Source organism: Mobula hypostoma, chromosome 24, assembly GCF_963921235.1.
Source record: "Mobula hypostoma chromosome 24, sMobHyp1.1, whole genome shotgun sequence".
In the NCBI taxonomy this organism is placed as follows: Eukaryota; Metazoa; Chordata; class Chondrichthyes; order Myliobatiformes; family Myliobatidae; genus Mobula; species Mobula hypostoma.
In genome coordinates this window covers 808041-826726 of record NC_086120.1, presented here as the reverse complement: position 1 = coordinate 826726, position 18686 = coordinate 808041, and the positions used below count along the sequence as shown (strand labels likewise).

The following is an 18686-nucleotide window of genomic DNA, read 5'->3' as shown; positions in this document are numbered from 1 at the left end:
CGACTATAATTTGGCACTGAGTGAAAACATGTGCAGTCCCTTATATTCAGCTTCTCCCTGAGATCCGACCACCTCAGAAGCCGGTCTCAGGAAAGATGATTCCCAACATGTACGTAATATAGTGAGAGACCAATGATTCCCAACATGTACGTAATATAGTGAGAGACCGATGCAGCACAGAATTTAGAACAGGACAGTATCTGACTCTTACTGAAGAACTGAGCTCTACAACCTGCTGAGTCTCCAGCACGTAGGACACTGGCATCAACCTGACAGTCTGAAAAAGACTCTGGACAGTTCAGTCGATTGGTCTACTCCCAGTGAGCAATGGTCAGGTCCCACCATGGATTCCAGAGGTGTGATATCCTTGGAGGAGTTCCTCAAGACAGGGCTTTGGACCCAGTAACCTTCTCCTGCTGCATAAGGTCAAATGTGGGGATGCTCACTGCCATTGCACAATGCTCATTTCCATTTGCAATTCTTCAGCAAATGAAGCAAATGAACTTATGTGCAGCAAGATCAAGACAACTTTCAGATACAGACTGAGAAGTGGTGAGGAACTCACATCACAAAATGCCTAAGGGAGTCTGACCACCTAACTTTAACTTCGCCATGGATATCATGGAGCTCACCATTCATCAGAAACTCAATTGGACCAGTGACAAGTGCCATAGGTAATAAAGCAAAGTTAGAGGAAGTGAATGGTTACCTCCAGACACCCCGAAGTTTTTTTCTCTATCTTTGAAGCATGAGTCAGGAATATGATAGAAATCTCTTCACGGCTGATGACACAAAGGTTGGGGGTGTTGTGGATAGTCTGGAGAGTTGTCAGAGGTTACAGCAGGACATTGATAGGATGCAGAACTGGGCTGGGGAGTGGCAGATGCACTTCAACCCAGAGAAGTGTGAACTGGTTCATTTTGGTAGGTCCAATTTGAAGGCAGAATATAATATAAATAGTAAGACCCTTGGCACTGTGGAGAATCTGAGAGATCTTGGGGTCCATGTCACTAGGAAATTCAAAGCTGCTGCGCAGGTTGACAGTGTTGTTAAGAAGATGTAAAGTGTGTTGGCTCTCATCAACCATGGGATTGAGTTTAAGAGCTGTGAGGTGATGTAACAGCTATATAAGACCTTGGTCAGACCTCTCTTGGAGTACTGTGTTCAGTTCTGGTCACCTCACTACAGGAAGGATGTGGATACTATAGAAAGAGTGCAGAGGAGATTTACAAGGATGTTGCCTGGATTGCAGGGCATGCCTTATGAGAATAGGTTGGGTGTACTTGGTCTTTTCTCCTTGGAGTGACGGAGGATGAGAGGTGACCTGATAGAGGTGTACAGTCGTCCCTCAGTATCTGCCGGGGATTGGATCCAGGACCCCCCCCACAGGTACCAAAATCCACGGATGCTCAAGACCCTTATATAAAATGGCGTAGTATTTGCACATAACCTACACCCATCCTCCCATATACTTTAAATCATCTCTAGATTACTTATAATACCTGATACAATGTAAATGCTATGTAAATAGTTGTTATGCTGTGTTGTTCAGGGAATAATGACAAGAAAAAAGAAGTCTGTACATGTTCAGTACAGACACACCATCATAGCTCTTCTGGGAACGCCGATGCTGCCTCGACATCAGCCGCTGCCGATTCTCCCGTGATCTTTAAGTTCTTGAGGCTGTGGCGCTTTACATAGCCAGCCAGCCATCCCTTACTAGCCTTAAACTCCTTCCTCTCGCTCACAACACAAGTAGCGAACGAACGAGATGCGAGGCGAGCAATGCTCAAACAACGAGTGCTGGAGAGAGACTGAGGATCTGTGAAATGGTGGGAGGCTACAGCAGGGTGTGCCTACACATCACTTCATTCATGTGGATTCAAGGTAGTGCTCGGCGCGTGGCAAATTCAAGTTTTCCTTTTTGGAACTTTCTGGAATTTTTTTCCCAAATATTTTCAATCCACGGTTGGTTGAATCCGCTGATGTAGAACCCGCGGATACAGAGGGCTGACTGTATAAGATGATGAGGGGCATTGATCATGTGGATAGCCTGAGGCTTTTTCCCAGGGCTGAAATGGCTAACACGAGGGGGCATAGTTTTAAGGTGCTTGGAAACAAGTACTGAGGGGATGTCAGGAGTAAGTTTTTCACACAGAGAGTGGTGGGTGCATGGAATGTACTGCCAGCGACGGTGGTGGAAGTGGATACAACAGGGTCTTTTAAGAGACTCCTGGATAGGTAGATGGAGCTTAGAAAAATAGAGGGCTATGCGCTAGGGAAGTTCTAGGCAGTTTCTAGAGTAGGTTACATGGTCAGCACAACATTGTGGGCCGAAGAGCCTGAAATGTGCTGTAGATTTCTATGTTCTATGAATAAGTCCAAAAATAATCAAAACTAAATCTTAGCACCATGCTGGACAAGGCAGCCTGCTTTGTATTGTCTATCCACCATCCCAATCATCCATTCTTTCCACCGAATGTGCATGATGTCTGCAGTGTGTAACAACTCCTAATACACTTGCCTGGTTGATTTTGATAGCACCAGCAGCTAACTGGGAAGACCACCACCTACAGATTCAATTCAAGTCATACCCTATCCTGACTTATAAATGTATTACTGTTCTGTCATCGTTACTGGCTCTAACTTATGGGGCTGTCTACACCTTGCATGCTCTGCGAGCATCTTCACAAGGATGGCTTACCACCTCTCCATTATCTTCAGGCCCATTGCAGCTTTATTCTCTTGATTCCTGGTAGGCCACTTCAGATGTTGCTCTCTTTGAATTTGATCCTCCAACCCTAACAAAGTTGCAGCTCCTTCTGTGGCCACCCATTATCCTACCTTCCCAGTCCACCTAAGTCTCTACAACTACCTATCATTGGCCTGACATCTTGTCTCCAATTCTCTCAGTCTCACCTTTCCAAGTATTCGTCCTCCTAAGCTCTAATCGCCAAAGCTTTGTCCACAAGAACCAGTCTCCTGCAAACTTGGGCTTCATGCGCTGTGGTTATTCTGAGTGCAGCCCAACGGGCCAAGAGCGAGATGGATGACAAGGGGAGATTTGATAGAGGTATATAAAATTATGATGGATATAGATAGAGTGAATGCAAGCAGGCTTTTCCCACTGAGGCAAGGGGAGAAAAAAACCAGAGGACATGGGTTAAGGGTGAGGGGGGAAAAGTTTAAAGGGAACATTAGGGGGGGCTTCTTCACACAGAGAGTGGTGGGAGTATGGAATGAGCTGCCAGATGAGGTGGTAAATGCGGGTTCTTTTTTAACATTTAAGAATAAGATACATGTATGGGAGGTGTATGGAGGGATATGGTCCGTGTGCAGGTCAATGGGACTAGGCAGAAAATAGTTCGGCACAGCCAAGAAGAGCCAAAAGGCCTGTTTCTGTGCTGTAGTTTTCTATGGTTTCTATGTTTGTATGGTCTGCAGGTTGTGGTTTTAATGTGTGGTGTCAGAGTGGCCTTGGTTATGGGCTACAGTGGATGGTCCACTCTTCTGCACCAGTGTGAAGGGTGCAACTTCCATGACACGTGATGCAGGTTGGGGCTGTTGAGATATAAAAGTTGTCAGTTTCTTGTAATCCCTAAACTGCACAAGTCTGGATAAGTAGACCCTGTTCCTTCTCTTTGCTCGTGTACTACCAATCTAACTAGTTACATAGAGGCAGATAGCCTGCAGTCAAGCTAAACATCTGAGGAGATTCGGTACAGATTTAGATTATGAGTCCTCTTTTATTGTCATTTAGAAATGCATACATGCATTAAGAAATGATACAATGTTTCTCCAGAGTGATATCACAGAAAACAGGACAAACCAAAGACTAACACTGACAGAACCACATAATTATAACATATAGTTACAGCAGTGCAAAGCAATACCATAATTTGATGAAGAACAAACCATGGGCATGGTAAATAAAGTCTCAAAAGTCCCCGAGTTGATCGACTCCCAAGTCCCTGATAGCAGGTGGAAAAAGGGAGAAATTCCCTGCCATAAACCTCCAGGCACCATCAACTTGCCGTGCCTTGGAAGCAACCGACCACAGCCGACACTGAGTCCATCCGTCCGAAAACTTTGAGCTTCCGACCAGCCTCTCCAATACAGCCTCCTGAGTGCCATCCTCTGCAGAGCGCCTCCGACCTCTCCCCGGCTGCTGAAACAAGCAAAGCCCAGGATTTCGGGGCCTTCAGCTCCGGAGATTCCGGTTACCACACAGTAACAGCAGCAGCGAAGCAGGCATTTCAGAAGTTATCCAGATGTTCCTCCGTACTCTCACGTCTGTCTCCATCAAATCAGGATCGTGAACGGTCCCCTACTTGACAGATTACAGATATCATTCACCGGAGGGGCCGCGCGCGTTGCCGTCGCGCCGCCATCTTCTCCTCCTCCTAGGGAGGGATTTAGATTTATTTATTAACCATGTACATTGAAACATTCAGTGAAATGTGTTGTTTGCATTAACCAACACAATATGAAGATGTATTAGGGGCAGCCCACAAACATTGGCGTACATTCAGTGCCAACATAGCATACCGACAATGTTCAACAAAATAACAGCAAAACAAACCCCTTTCCCTCCCCTTCCCCCCACCCCGCCCACACACACACAGCTGGCCCCCACCCCCAGAACAAGCTGACGCACAATTGCATCAGGTCAATGACATTTCTTTTGGCCGTGTAGGTTTCTCTGTAAAGTCCTGGCAGCTGGGACAGGGACTGCTCATGGATGTGAGTTTAGGTCACAGTAAAACCTTACCAGGCAGTCCCAAAACCCTTTGTCACATGGCAACAATATTCACGAAGCTTACTCTCCCGTCTCCAATCACGCTCTCACATTGATAGACAATCTTCAACACACCACCCTTCCCTTCCAATCATATGGTTAGAAATAAGGATTTTCACTGATGCTCACACAATGTTCAGCACTATTCAAGACTTATCAGACAGTGAAGCTGTCCACTTCCAAATGTATCCAGGACAGTATCCAGGGTTGGGCTGACAGGTGGCAAGTAACATTCATCTCACACAAGTGCCAGACAATGAGGATGTCCAACAAGAGAAAGTACAGCTATTGCCCCCAGATGTTCGATGGTGTTACCCTTACTGAATCCCCCACTATCAATATCAATATTCTGATGGTTGCCGTTGTCGAGAAAGTGTACTGGAGTAGTACACAATACGGTTATAAATGCCAATCAGAAACTAGGAATATGCGGCAAATAACTCAGCTCCCCAAAGTCTGACCACCATTTGCAAGGCTGCAAGTCAGGCGTCTGAGGGAACACTTGCCTGGACGAGTACAACTTCAGCTTCAGTCAAGAAGTTCAACATCATACTGGACAGAATAGCCCGCCTGACAGACACCTGATTCACTCACTCCACTCCTGACAGATTGTACCATCTACAGGAGGAACTGTAGTAACTCACCAAGACTTCATACAAAACACCTTTCAAACACAATATCTACCAACTAGAAAGACAAGAGAACAAAAGTGTGGGAATGCCCGGGAAGTTGCCCTCCAAGCCATGCATCATATGACTTGTAAATATATTGCTGTTAATTCATCATCGATGGGTCAAACTCCTGGAATTTGCCCTCTCCTAGCACTACGGTGGTTCAAGAAGGCAGCTCACCACCACCTTCCCAAGGCAATTAAATGCTGGCTCAGTCACATCCCTTGAACGAAGACCGTCAGCTACTGCACCAGAAACGCACCATAAACCTGTACCATTATATTAATTACCAGTTCAGCACAACCCTGAGGGCTAAAGGGCCTGTTCCTGTACTGTGCTGTTCTGTATTTTACATTCTAGGTTACGACTTCTCATATACATGCTGAATGTCATTCAGTTGTCCACATATTTACACAAACACTCCATGACAAAGCTCTCTCAACCTTAAACGCTTACAATTCACTGAACCCTTCCCCACAACTCCTGTCACAAATGCAAGACACAATGGCAGAATATAAAGGTAGGGGAAGGGGGAGGAGCACATCTGCTTCCCCACCTCTTTCCATTTATTCCATGGTCTACTCTCTCTCCTGTCAGATTCCTTCTTCAGCCCTTTAACTCTTCTGCCTATTACCTCCCAACGTTTCACACCCACCCACCTGCATTCATCCATCCTACATGTTGTAATCCATTCACCTCCCACAAATTGATGGTCAACTTCTTTTCATGACATTGAAACCTTAACTTGTGCTTCATGTCCTGTGGTCTGTCTGTTCTGTGTTCTTTACGGTTGCATAATCCTATTCTCCTGACTTTTGGCTTCTTGCTTGTAGGTACTTGAATCCACCAGAGTGACTCGCCGGAAAAGTGTAATGGCACAGCGCTGGGAAGCAGGGATATTCAACAATCATCAGGATGAATGAAGCCAGCCTACACACAGTTATATCATTATGTACATAGATCATTATATATATAGATGGTGTCATTTTATATATATATATAGAGATGGTGAAATTCTGGAAAGCATTGCCTATTGCATAGAAATGAAGTTCTTTGTAGCACGTTGGATTGATTTCTTTCTCTAAGTAACTACAGTTTACTCAGCTGTGACCAGCACACTTCAAGAACAAAGTCCCTTAAGTCCAAGGTCTAAGCTTCTTGCTTCAACCTGCCAATCCCCTCTAACTCCCTGCTTTTTCGCATGTAAATTGGATGCTACTTTAATCTTACCCAATTGCCAATCTGCATAGTCTCCGCCATAAAACACAGAGAATCCTTTCCAGTGTCTAATCTCCGATCTCCATACTCAAGCCTAATTTCATGTTCTTCATTTACTAACAGTGCCTTGTTAGATAGATGTGACGTATTGGCATGAGGCCATTAGGAAACACTGTTCACAGCCAGATTTTCACCCTGTTCCCATTACGTCACCAGACATCTTAGCAATTTACCTTTAGTTTGGTAAATTTACATGAAGCCCTGAATATTATGAAGAGAACAATGAACCCTTTACTTTTGTTTCCGTAGATATCAATCAACATTTGCAAGAAAGCAAATTTAAGCTTGTGTGCCATTGTTTAAACTAAATAATAAATTTGAATTTGGAACAAAGTATGACTGGTGTTGAAATTCCCTGCAGGCCCTAAGAGGGGAACAGAAAACTGTGAATGCAGCTTGTGTGCGGATGTGCTGTGTGAAAAGTGAGCGGCAAGTGTGGGGTGCATGCAGCGTGAGTGAGCAGTGTCTGCTCTACGTGTGGACTGAGTGAGCAGGGCAGAGAAGGTGCAAGTGAGTTAGGTGTGCAAAGTGAGCATTGTGCACATTGAGTGAGTGAAATGGAATCAACAAGCAGTGTGAACAAATGACAGTTTGTGCAGTGTGTAAATATGCAGAATATGTGTGAATGAAGCAAAGTAGAGTTTGTTAGGGAATAGTGTAAGTCGTGCACACAGGGGATGTGACTACAAAGTAAACCATGTGTGTAGTGTGTACTGTAAGTAGTACTTGCATTGCGTGAGTGAATGGCATTTGTCAAATGTGAAGCATGGAGACAAAGAGCACATGAGATATGAGTGAGCAGTGTGTGCAGAGTGGCAGTTGTGTGATCGACGTACATAAGTGTTAGCAGAGTGTATGCACGTGAGTTGTATATGCACAGAATGCAAGATACTGTATGTACGAAAATGCAGAGTGTGAGCCAGACGATCAGAGTGCAAGTGAAGAGCAAAGTGAGAAATGTGTGCAGATTGTGAGTGAGCAGTTGGGAATGAGGGCTGTGTGCAGAGTGATGATTGTTGGTGATCTCTGCAGTGAGAACTGTATGCAAAATCTGAGAGTGAGCTCAGTGTACAGTGATGGACAGTGTGCACAGAGGGAGAGTAATGCACCAGAGCTGTGAATCATGAACTGGTGTCCTAATGCACAGGTTTGACCCAAAATCTTGACAATTCTTTTCCCACCACGAATGCTGCTGGACCCATGGAGTTCCTGCAGAGGCTTGTTTGTTAAATAATGAAAAAGAGCAACGTGTGGGCATTGTGTACACAACACCGTGTACAGAGTGGGTAGTGCTTTTCAAGTCTCCAAGTCAGAGAGAATTTGCAGAATGGTCAGTGTGTGCAGATAATACAGCAGTATGTGATCAGCATATAGTTAGGGAGTAGTGTACACAAACTATATGAATGAGGTGGATACAAAGTGCACAGGTGAGCTGTATATGTGATGTACCCGTGTGTGCCACACACATGCCCAAGGAACCATTGCTCTGCAGTATCTGGGAAATCCCAGGGGTGGGGGAATTAGGCAGTGTTGTGCCCATTGTTCCCGGTGTGTCCTGGATTAACCTTCAGTTTTACCCCCCCCCCACCCGGAGTTTCCTAACTGCAGATGAAAGAGTCTCCTTCCCAAATCCGCACATCAGTGGGACAGGAATGGTGTGGTCTGATCACCTGACCTGGAAGGATGGGTAGCATTTTGCTAGTGCCGTTTCATGTCTGACCAAAAGTGTCTTTTATTTCAAAACAGACTTTATTCATAAAGAATTCTCACTTGTATAATACAGAAAAATCTGGTCAATATTTTCACTACAAGTAAATTAATTCAGATTCATATTTATTTATCTTTATATTTATATCACACACACACACACACATACAGTGAAATACATCATTTACATTAACAGCAAGCATAACCTAAGGATGTGCTGGGGGCAGCCCTCAAAGTGTCGCCACACATTCTGGCACCAGCATAGCATGATTGCAGTGTTAAGCAGAACAACCCAAGCAACGTCACCAGTAACAGCAAAACAAGCCCCTTACACTCACACTCACACTCACACTCACACTCACACACACTCACACTTGCACTCCTCCAACTCCGGAACAGGCTGCCTCCACTCTCTGGCCCGGACTCTCAGAGAAGCCAACTCGGGTTTCGATCTTCAGGCATTGAACTCCAGAGTCACTGACCTCTGGGTATCAACCCCAGGACTTGCCAAGTATAGGACTTTGACCTCTGTGCCTTGACTTCCAGACATGTGGAGCTCTGACCCCGGGACTCATTGACCTAGGGGTCACAAGCCCTGATGCCTCCTGCCTATGTGGACCTTCGACTCATACTTGCTAACCAGCCGTCATCCTTGGGGTCTGCCTATCTTGATCCTTCACCATGAAGATGCTCTGGTCTTTGTTCTCAGCGCTTGCCCGTGTGGATCACTGGCCTTTGACCGTGGAGCACTCCAACCTGGGCTCCAACATCCCTCTCCAGCCCTGACTCTTCTTTACCGCCCCTGATCTTGAACCCTCCGTCATCCTTTCCCTAAACTCTAACTCCCCTTGCTGTCCCCAAAACCATACCCTGTGAACCTAACAAACTGATGACCTTGATCATCACAGATCACCGCCATCTTGGCCCAGTATGTAATATTAGAATATTATCAGTTACCAAACTTAAATAGTTCATGGGGCTTTAACACAAAATTGTATGGCATGGTCTGAGAATCCACACTGTGGCCCTCCCCATAAAGCTTTTATAATTTGACTATAATTTTAGATTTCGATGGGATCTTCCCTGTTCACTGCACTCCATCTGCTGAGCCCACTGGTTCTGGGAGACAATCAGCAGACACTGCACGCTGGGTAACCAGACATGGATGCAGTCTTGTAAGAGGGGCAGGCAGTTGGGTCAGATTAACCCTCAGTGGCCAATTCCTTAACCTGTGAATGGTCACCCTGGGACAGATGAGTGAGAAAGTCCTTTGAAGGTAGTGCTCCTGGCCAGTATACACTATTTGAGAAGATGCTGAAGGTGCAGGTATCTCTGCAGGGTCTGAAAGCAAAGAGTATCAAGGTGGGACACATTCCAGTGACTAACTCCAGGGAAAACTCAAGCTGTCAGAAGGCCTGTTTCCTCTCGACCCAGGAGAAATCCACCAGCTGCTTCTGGTTCTTTTTGGCAAAAGCAAGTGGCTGTACTAAAATAACACACTGTGTGTGACACAGAGGGGCCTAGGAGTACAAGTGCACTGTTCCCTGAAAGTGGAGTCACAGCTGGACAGGTGATGAAGATGGCTTTTGGCACAGTGGCGTTCACAAGTCAGAGCGTTGAATATCAAAGCCGGGAGGTCATGGTGCGGTTGTACAGGATGCCTGCATTTGGAGTGTTGAGTTCAGTTTTGGTCACCCTGCTATAGGAAAGATGCTATTAAAGTGGAAAAAAAACACAAGGGTAATTACAACTCACACAAAATGCTGGAGGATCTCAGCAGGCCAGGCAGCATCTACAGAAAAAAAGTAAACAGTGGATGTTTCAAGCTGAGACCCTTCAACAGAACTGGAAAAAAGATGAGAATCAGACCAAGAAGATGGGGGGTGGCAGGGGGGAAGAAGTACAAGGTGAAAGGTGAAACCGGGAGACGGGGAGTGGAGAAATAAAGAGCTGAGGATTTGATTGGTGAAAGACAGAAAGGGCTGGAGAAGGGGAACCTGATAGGAGAGGACAGAAGACCATGGAAGAAAGGGCAAAGGGAGAAGCACCAGAGGGAGGAGATGGGCAGGTAAGGGAGATAAGGTGAGATAGGGAAACAGGAATGGGGAATGATGAAGGGAGGGCAATTACCTGAATTTCAAGAAATCAAATTTCATACCATCAGGTTGGAGGCTATCCAGACAGAATATAAGGTGCTGCTCCTCCAATCTGAGAGTAGCCTCATCGCAGCAGTAGAGGAGGCCATGGACTCACGTGTGTGTATTGCTTGCATTTCCAGCATCTGTAGATCTTCCTGTGTTTGTCTTACAAGGGTGCTATCAAGACTTGAGTGACTAATTTATAGGGAGACATCGAACAGGCTAGGATTTTATCCCATACAACTTGGAAAACTGAGAGGTGAACTTATCGAGGTGAATAAAATTATAAAGCCATAGACGGAGTGAATGCTCTCAGTTTTTTTTCTTCAGGGTTGGGAATCTAGAACGAGAGGGCATAAAGTGAGGTGAGCGTGTAAGGTTAAGGGGGGAGCATTTTTAAATGGGTGGTACCTGTATGGAATGCATTACTGGAAGAAGTGGCTGAGGCAGGCACAATAACAAATGTTTAATAAGCAGTTGGACAGATACCAATTTTGGAGAGGTCCAGAAGGTTGTGGGCCAAATGTGGGCAAAGGGGACTAGCTTGGATAGGACATCTTGATTGGCATGGACCAGTTGGGTCAAAGAGGTTGTTTCTGTGCTGTATGCCTCCATTCCAGCTGCCTTAAGGAAGCTGTTGAGACAGGTACTATAGACAACGCAGGTAGAGGGATGTGTCTGTGATATAATGGACAGAGTCCACTACTCTCTGTGCCTTCTAATGTCCTTGTAGTTTGTATTTCTGTACCAGACTATGATACATGGGCCATCACTGACATGCACCTCTTTCAGAGCAAAGCAACGCAACATCAAAGACCTTTTAATCTTCACTGTTGACAGGCCTTCATGCAAGGAGCATTCGTAAAAAGGTGGATGAATTGAAAGTGCAGATTGTTATTAATGATTATGATATAGTTGGGATCACAGAGACATGGCTCCAGGGTGACCAGGGATGGGAGCTCAACGTTCAGGGATATTCAATATTCAGGAGGGATAGACATGAAGGAAGGGGAGGTGGGGTGGCGTTGCTGGTTAAAGAGGAGATTAACGCAATAGAAAGGAAGGACATAAGCCGGGAAGATGTGGAATCGATATGGGTAGAGCTGCGTAACACTAAGGGGCAGAAGACGCCGGTGGGAGTTGTGTACGGGCCACCTAACAGTAGTAGTGAGGTCGGAGATGGTATTAAACGGGAAATTAGAAATGTGTGCAATAAAGGAACAGCAGTTATAATGGGTGACTTCAATCTACATGTAGATTGGGTGAACCAAATTGGTAAAGGTGCTGAGGAAGAGGATTTCTTGGAATGTATGCGGGATGGTTTTTTGAACCAACATGTCGAGGAACCAACTAGAGAGCAGGCTATTCTGGACTAGGTTTTGAGCAAAGAGGAAGGGTTAATTAGTGATCTTGTCATGAGAGGCCCCTTGGGTAAGAGTGACCATAATATGGTGGAATTCTTCATTAAGATGGAGAGTGACATAGTTAATTCAGAAACAAAGGTTCTGAACTTAAAGAGGGGTTACGTTGAAGGTATGAGACGTGAATTAGCTAAGATAGACTGGCAAATGACACTTAAAGGATTGATGGTGGATATGCAATGGCAAGCATTTAAAGGTTGCATGGATGAACTACAACAATTGTTCATCCCAGTTTGGCAAAAGAATAAATCAAGGAAGGTAGTGCACCCGTGGCTGACAAGAGAAATTAGGGATAGTATCAATTCCAAAGAAGAAGCATACAAATTAGCCAGAGAAAGTGGCTCACCTGAGGACTGGGAGAAATTCAGAGTTCAGCAGAGGAGGACAAAGGGCTTAATTAGGAAGGGGAAAAAAGATTATGAGAGAAAACTGGCAGGGAACATAAAAACGGACTGTAAAAGCTTTTATAGATATGTAAAAAGGAAAAGACTGGTAAAGACAAATTTAGGTCCCTTGCAGACAGAAACAGGTGAATTGATTATGGGGAGCAAGGACATGGCAGACCAATTGAATAATTACTTTGGTTCTGTCTTCACTAAGGAGAACATAAATAATCTTCCAGAAATAGTAGGGGACAGAGGGTCCAGTGAGATGGAGGAACTGAGTGAAATACATGTTAGTAGGGAAGTGGTGTTAGGTAAATTGAAGGGATTGAAGGCAGATAAATCCCCAGGGCCAGATGGTCTGCATCCTAGAGTGCTTAAGGAAGTAGCCCAAGAAATAGTGGATGCATTAGTGATAATTTTTCAAAACTCGTTAGATTCTGGACTGGTTCCTGAGGATTGGAGGGTGGCTAATGTAATTCAACTTTTTAAAAAAGGAGGGAGAGAGAAACCGGGGAATTATAGACCGGTTAGCCTAACGTCGGTGGTGGGGAAACTGCTGGAGTCAGTTATCAAGGATGTGATAACAGCACATTTGGAAAGCGGTGAAATGATCGGACAAAGTCAGCATGGATTTGTGAAAGGAAAATCATGTTTGACGAATCTCATAGAACTTTTTGAGGATGTAACTAGCAGAGTGGATAGGGGAGAACCAGTGGATGTGGTATATTTGGATTTTCAAAAGGCTTTTGACAAGGTCCCACACAGGAGATTAGTGTGCAAACTTAAAGCACACGGTATTGGGGGTAAGGTATTGGTGTGGGTGGAGAATTGGTTAGCAGACAGGAAGCAAAGAGTGGGAATAAACGGGACCTTTTCAGAATGGCAGGCGGTGACTAGTGGGGTACCGCAAGGCTCAGTGCTGGGACCCCAGTTGTTTACAATATATATTAATGACTTGGATGAGGGAATTAAATGCAGCATCTCCAAGTTTGCGGATGACACGAAGCTGGGTGGCAGTGTTAGCAGTGAGGAGGATGCTAAGAGGATGCAGGGTGACTTGGATAGGTTGGGTGAGTGGGCAAATTCATGGCAGATGCAATTTAATGTGGATAAATGTGAAGTTATCCACTTTGGTGGCAAAAATAGGAAAACAGATTATTATCTGAATCGTGGCCGATTAGGAAAAGGGGAGGTGCAACGAGACCTGGGTGTCATTATACACCAGTCATTGAAAGAGGGCATGCAGGTACAGCAGGCGGTGAAAAAGGCGAATGGTATGCTGGCATTTATAGCGAGAGGATTCGAGTACAGGAGCAGGGAGGTACTACTGCAGTTGTACAAGGCCTTGGTGAGACCACACCTGGAGTATTGTGTGCAGTTTTGGTCCCCTAATCTGAGGAAAGACATCTTTGCCATAGAGGGAGTACAAAGAAGGTTCACCAGATTGATTCCTGGGATGGCAGGACTTTCATATGAAGAAAGACTGGATGAACTGAGCTTGTACTCGTTGGAATTTAGAAGATTGAGGGGGGATCTGATTGAAACGTATAAGATCCTAAAGGGATTGGACAGGCTAGATGCAGGAAGATTGTTCCCGATGTTGGGGAAGTCCAGAACGAGGGGCCACAGTTTGAGGATAGAGGGGAAGCCTTTTAGGACCGAGATTAGGAAAAACTTCTTCACACAGAGAGTGGTGAATCTGTGGAATTCTCTGCCACAGGAAACTGTTGAGACCAGTTCATTGGCTATATTTAATAGGGAGTTAGATATGGCCCTTGTGGCTACGGGGGTCAGCGGGTATGGAGGGAAGGCTGGGGTGGGGTTCTGAGTTGGATGATCAGCCATGATCATAATAAATGGCGGTGCAGGCTCAAAGGGCCGAATGGCCTACTCCTGCACCTATTTTCTATGTTTCTATGTTTCTATGCCTTCATTTTGTGAAGGGTGTGTGTCAGGGATGGGTCATGTATTATAATCTGGCACAGCAAATCAAATTCCATGTCTGACCATCTGTATTCTATTTGTATAAAGCCATTCATTTGTTTTCTTCAGAGGAGGTTGATGAGTTTGACTAAGTGTGACTATGGCTAGAGGTTGTCCTCATGGCCAACACCAATGACGGGCTCTTCACAATCACAGATCCCATAGACCTGGATGCGAGAGTGCCGGCTAGTCTTTTCTGCCACGTCCTCATGCCACATCGCAATTTGGAGAGAAAATGAGCCTGTTTGTGTGATGTGCCACATAATTCCACTATAAGGGAGGCTTTGGCCGATGGATAAACCAGCATGGGCTGGTGGATAGGACCACTCCAAGTGCTTTCTATTGGAGCTGATTAAAGCTCCCATTGTGCACCGATTAAAGCAACAAGAGAGATTGAAACATTGAGGCGAATACAGGAGACGAGTGCCAACTGCCTGCCTTTTGATCGCTCGGGATCTCTACTGCCAGCTGTGGTAAACCGCGTATGTATGTTGTAACTGGGTTAATTGTCCGCACACGCCCCTCTGCTGACTGCCCCTGGGGCTCCTCCCACAGATCCCTGAATAAAGGCATATTCGCCCTGCTCCTCCCCCTCAGACCAGGGGCAGACACTCAGCATGGAGGTCACGTCTTACTGCGAATAAAAGCCTTTCAGTATTTACCCTACTTCTGTCTTTTGGAATTATTGAAGGAGCTTCAATTTTATTCGCTGTAAATTTTAAAGCATGAAACATGCTCTGAGACGCGACAAGTTAGACCTCGATCTGCAAACGCCTGAAGCTGGAAACTCCAGGGTCAGTCCACGGGTCTATTCGCTGACCAGAGACCAGCCGAGCTACGACGGCACGATGAGCGCACACAAAGGACAATCCCTGCAGCCGGTAAACAGCGTCAACGCGCGACATCGTTTAGCGACTCGAAACCAGCGGCCCGGGGAATCAAGTGCTGAGTTCGTCTGAGCCCTACAGACACTCATGCGAGCCTGCAGTTGCCAGGAGCTGATGACGGCACAGCATGCAGAGCTCCTAGGGAGGGACGCCTTCGTCATGGGGACCAGGTCAGTGTATGTGCGCCAGCGGCTGCTGGAAAAAGTTGATCTTACCTTAAGTTCAGCGATCGAGCTGGCCAATATGCTGGAGGCTGCTCTGCACAACTCTGAGGCTCCCCAGGCACGCGATCTCCCGATGGCCTCGTGGGCACCACAGAACCCGCAACCCGCCGGCAAATCGACCTCAGCTGCAGCCAGTCGTGAGTCCGCGAAGTGCTACTTCTGCGGACTGGAGAAGCACCCCCGGAAACGCTGCGCGGCCCGACAAGCTACCTGCTCCAGCTGCGGAAAGAAGGGCCACTTCGCCAATGTCTGTAAGTCCAAACCGCGAGCGGGATCGAGCAGCGCAGTGTGCGAGACATGGGCGTCGCCATCTTGCCCGCACGCCACCACCACGTGCGAGACATGGGGGCAGCCATCTTGATCGGCGCCCCCTTCAACCGCCTACGACCAACGGGTGCTCACGGGCCACCCCACCGCACCGGACCAAGACAGCGACTCAACCCTGGCCTCCGTGACCCTCGACCAAAGCCCTCCCCACCAGCTGGCAAGGTCAATGATGGACATCCTGGTGGAGGGGCGCAGGACAAGCTGCCTGTATGACACAGGCAGCATGGAGAGTTTTATCCACCCGGACACGGTGTGGCATTGTGGACTCACGATACGGCCGGTATGTCAGAGGGTCGCCATGGCTTCCAGGTCGCATACAACAGACATCCGGGGGGGGTTGTGTAGCGACGCTAGTGGTGCAGGGCACAGAATATGGAGGCTTTACGTTGCTGGTGATGTCTCAACTGTATGCCCCTGTGCTATTGGGGCTCGACTTCCAGAGCCACCCGAAAAGCGTGACAATGAAGTATGATGGGCCCCTCCCACCAATCATAGTCCCCAGTTTTGTAGGGATACATCACATACCCCGCTACTGACCACACACACACACCGACCCGCGCATCCCACCCAACATGATGCCAACTGCCACACTACCGACACTACTGGCGGTCTCTCCACCCTCAAGATCTCTCCCCCACCACTGTTCGCCAACTTGACCCCCGACTGTAAACCTGTGGCAACTAAAAGCAGGAGGTACAGCATGGGGGACAGAGCTTTCATTAAGTCGGAGGTGCAGCGGCTGCTCAGGGAGGGGGTCATTGAGACAAGCACAAGTCCTTGGAGGGCGCAGGTGGTCGTTGTTCAGAACGGGGAGAAAAATAGGATGGTCGTGGACTATAGCCAGACCATCAATAGGTTCACGCAGCTTGACGCATACCCACTACCCCGCATCGCGGATATGGTTAATCAGATAGCACAGTACAAGGTGTACTCAACCATAGACCTAAAATCCGCTTACCATCAGCTCCCCATCCGCCGGGAGGACTGCCCTTACACTGCCTTCGAGGAGGACGGCAGGCTTTATCACTTCCTGCGCGCCCCCTTCGGTGTCACGAATGGTGTATCTGTCTTCCAGAGGGCAATGGACCGGATGGTGGACCAGTGCCAACTGAAGGCCACGTTCCCATATCTGGATAACATCACCATCTGCGGTCACGACCAGCAGGATCACAACAACAACCTCCAAATATTTCTCCAAGCGGCCAAAGCTTTCAATCTCACCTATAACAAGGACAAGTGTGTGTTCAGGACCACCCGACTTGCTATCCTTGGGTGTGTCGTGGAGAATGGAGTCATTGGCCCTGACCCCGACCGTATGTTGGAACTCCCTCTTCCCAGCACCCTCAGAGCCCTCAAAAGGTGCCTGGGCTTCTTTTCATATTACGCCTAATGGGTCTCTAACTACGCAGACAAGGCCCGCCCCCGGTCAAGTCCACCACATTCCCCCTCTCAGCCAAGGCCCACGCGGCCTTCAGCTGCATTAAAGGGGACATTGCCAAAGCAGCAATGCATGCGGTGGACGAGGCCATTCCCTTCCAAGTAGAGAGTGACACCTCCGACTTTGCGCTGGCTGCTACCGTCAACCAGGCGGGAAGACCACCGACGTTCTTCTCCCGTACTCTTCAAGGCCCTGAAATTCAGCACTCTGCAGTGGAGAAAGAGGCCCAGGCCATAGTGGAAGCTATAAGGCACTGGAGGCACTATCTTGCGAGCAAAAGGTTCACCCTGCTAACTGACCAGCGCTCAGTCGCATTCATGTTTAATAACCAACAGCGGGGCAAAATCAAAAATGATAAAATTCTGAGGTGGAGAATCGAACTCTTCACCTACAACTATGACATCATGTACAGGCCTGGGAAGCTCAACGAGCCCTCCGATGCCCTATCCCAGGCAACGTGCGCCAGCGCGCAGATCGACTGGCTATACGCCCTATATGTAGATCTTTGCCACCCGGGGGTCACCCGGCTTTTCCACTTCTTGAAAGCCCGGAACCTGCCTTACTCCCTTGAGGAGATCAGGACGATGACCAGGGACTGCCAAGTCTGTGCAGAGTGCAAACCACACTTCTACCGACCCGAAAAGGCACCACTCATCAAGGCCACCCGCCCCTTTGAGCGACTGAGTGTCGACTTTAAGGGCCCCCTTCCCTCCACCGACCGCAATGTGTACTTTCTTAACGTTATCGACGAGTACTCGTGATTCCCCTTCACCATCCCCTGCCCCACACCACTACCACGTCAGTTATAAAAGCCCTGCGCAAGCTCTTCACTCTGTTCGGATACCCATGCTATATCCACAGTGACAGAGGGTCCTCGTTTATGAGTGACGAACTGCGCCAATACCTACTGGCTAGGGGAATTGCAACTAGTAGGACCACGAGCTATAATCCCCGGGGGAATGGACAGGTAGAGAAGGAGAATGCCACGGTGCGGAAAGCCACACTCTTAGCCCTCAGGTCAAAGGGACTGCCGGTCTCCCGCTGGCAGGAGGTCCTTCCCGGGGCACTCCACTCCATCCGCTCCCTGTTATGCACAGCCACCAATGCCACCTGTCATGAGCGGCTCTTTTCTTTTCCCAGAAAGTCGACCACTGGGTCCACCCTACCATCTTGGCTGACATCCCCGGGGCCAGTGCTGCTCTGGAAACATACGAGGAGCAATAAATACTCCCCAATAGTCGAGAGGGTTCACTTACTTCATGCGAACCCCCAGTATGCCTACGTGGTTTTACCTGATGGGCGGGAGGACACGGTCTCCATCCGCGACCTGGCGCCCACAGGAGCACCGGGCCCCTACCCTGAACACTCCGTGGTGACTATTGACCCCGTACCCACCAATGTATGTACCTACGAGACACCGTGCACCCC

General features: G+C 47.5%; 1 protein-coding gene across 1 annotated transcript in view; it reads left to right on the top strand.

Annotated features, from left to right (window-relative positions):
• The window catches only part of LOC134337461 (PALM2-AKAP2 fusion protein-like), a 73537-nt gene extending 66438 nt beyond the window's left edge, over nucleotides 1-7099 (top strand). The window contains 1 exon segment of the mRNA XM_063032492.1: nucleotides 6303-7099. Within this exon segment, the coding sequence (XP_062888562.1) occupies nucleotides 6303-6392 (90 nt within the window). The 3' untranslated portion in view covers nucleotides 6393-7099.
• The last annotated feature ends 11587 nt before the right edge of the window (nucleotides 7100-18686 follow it).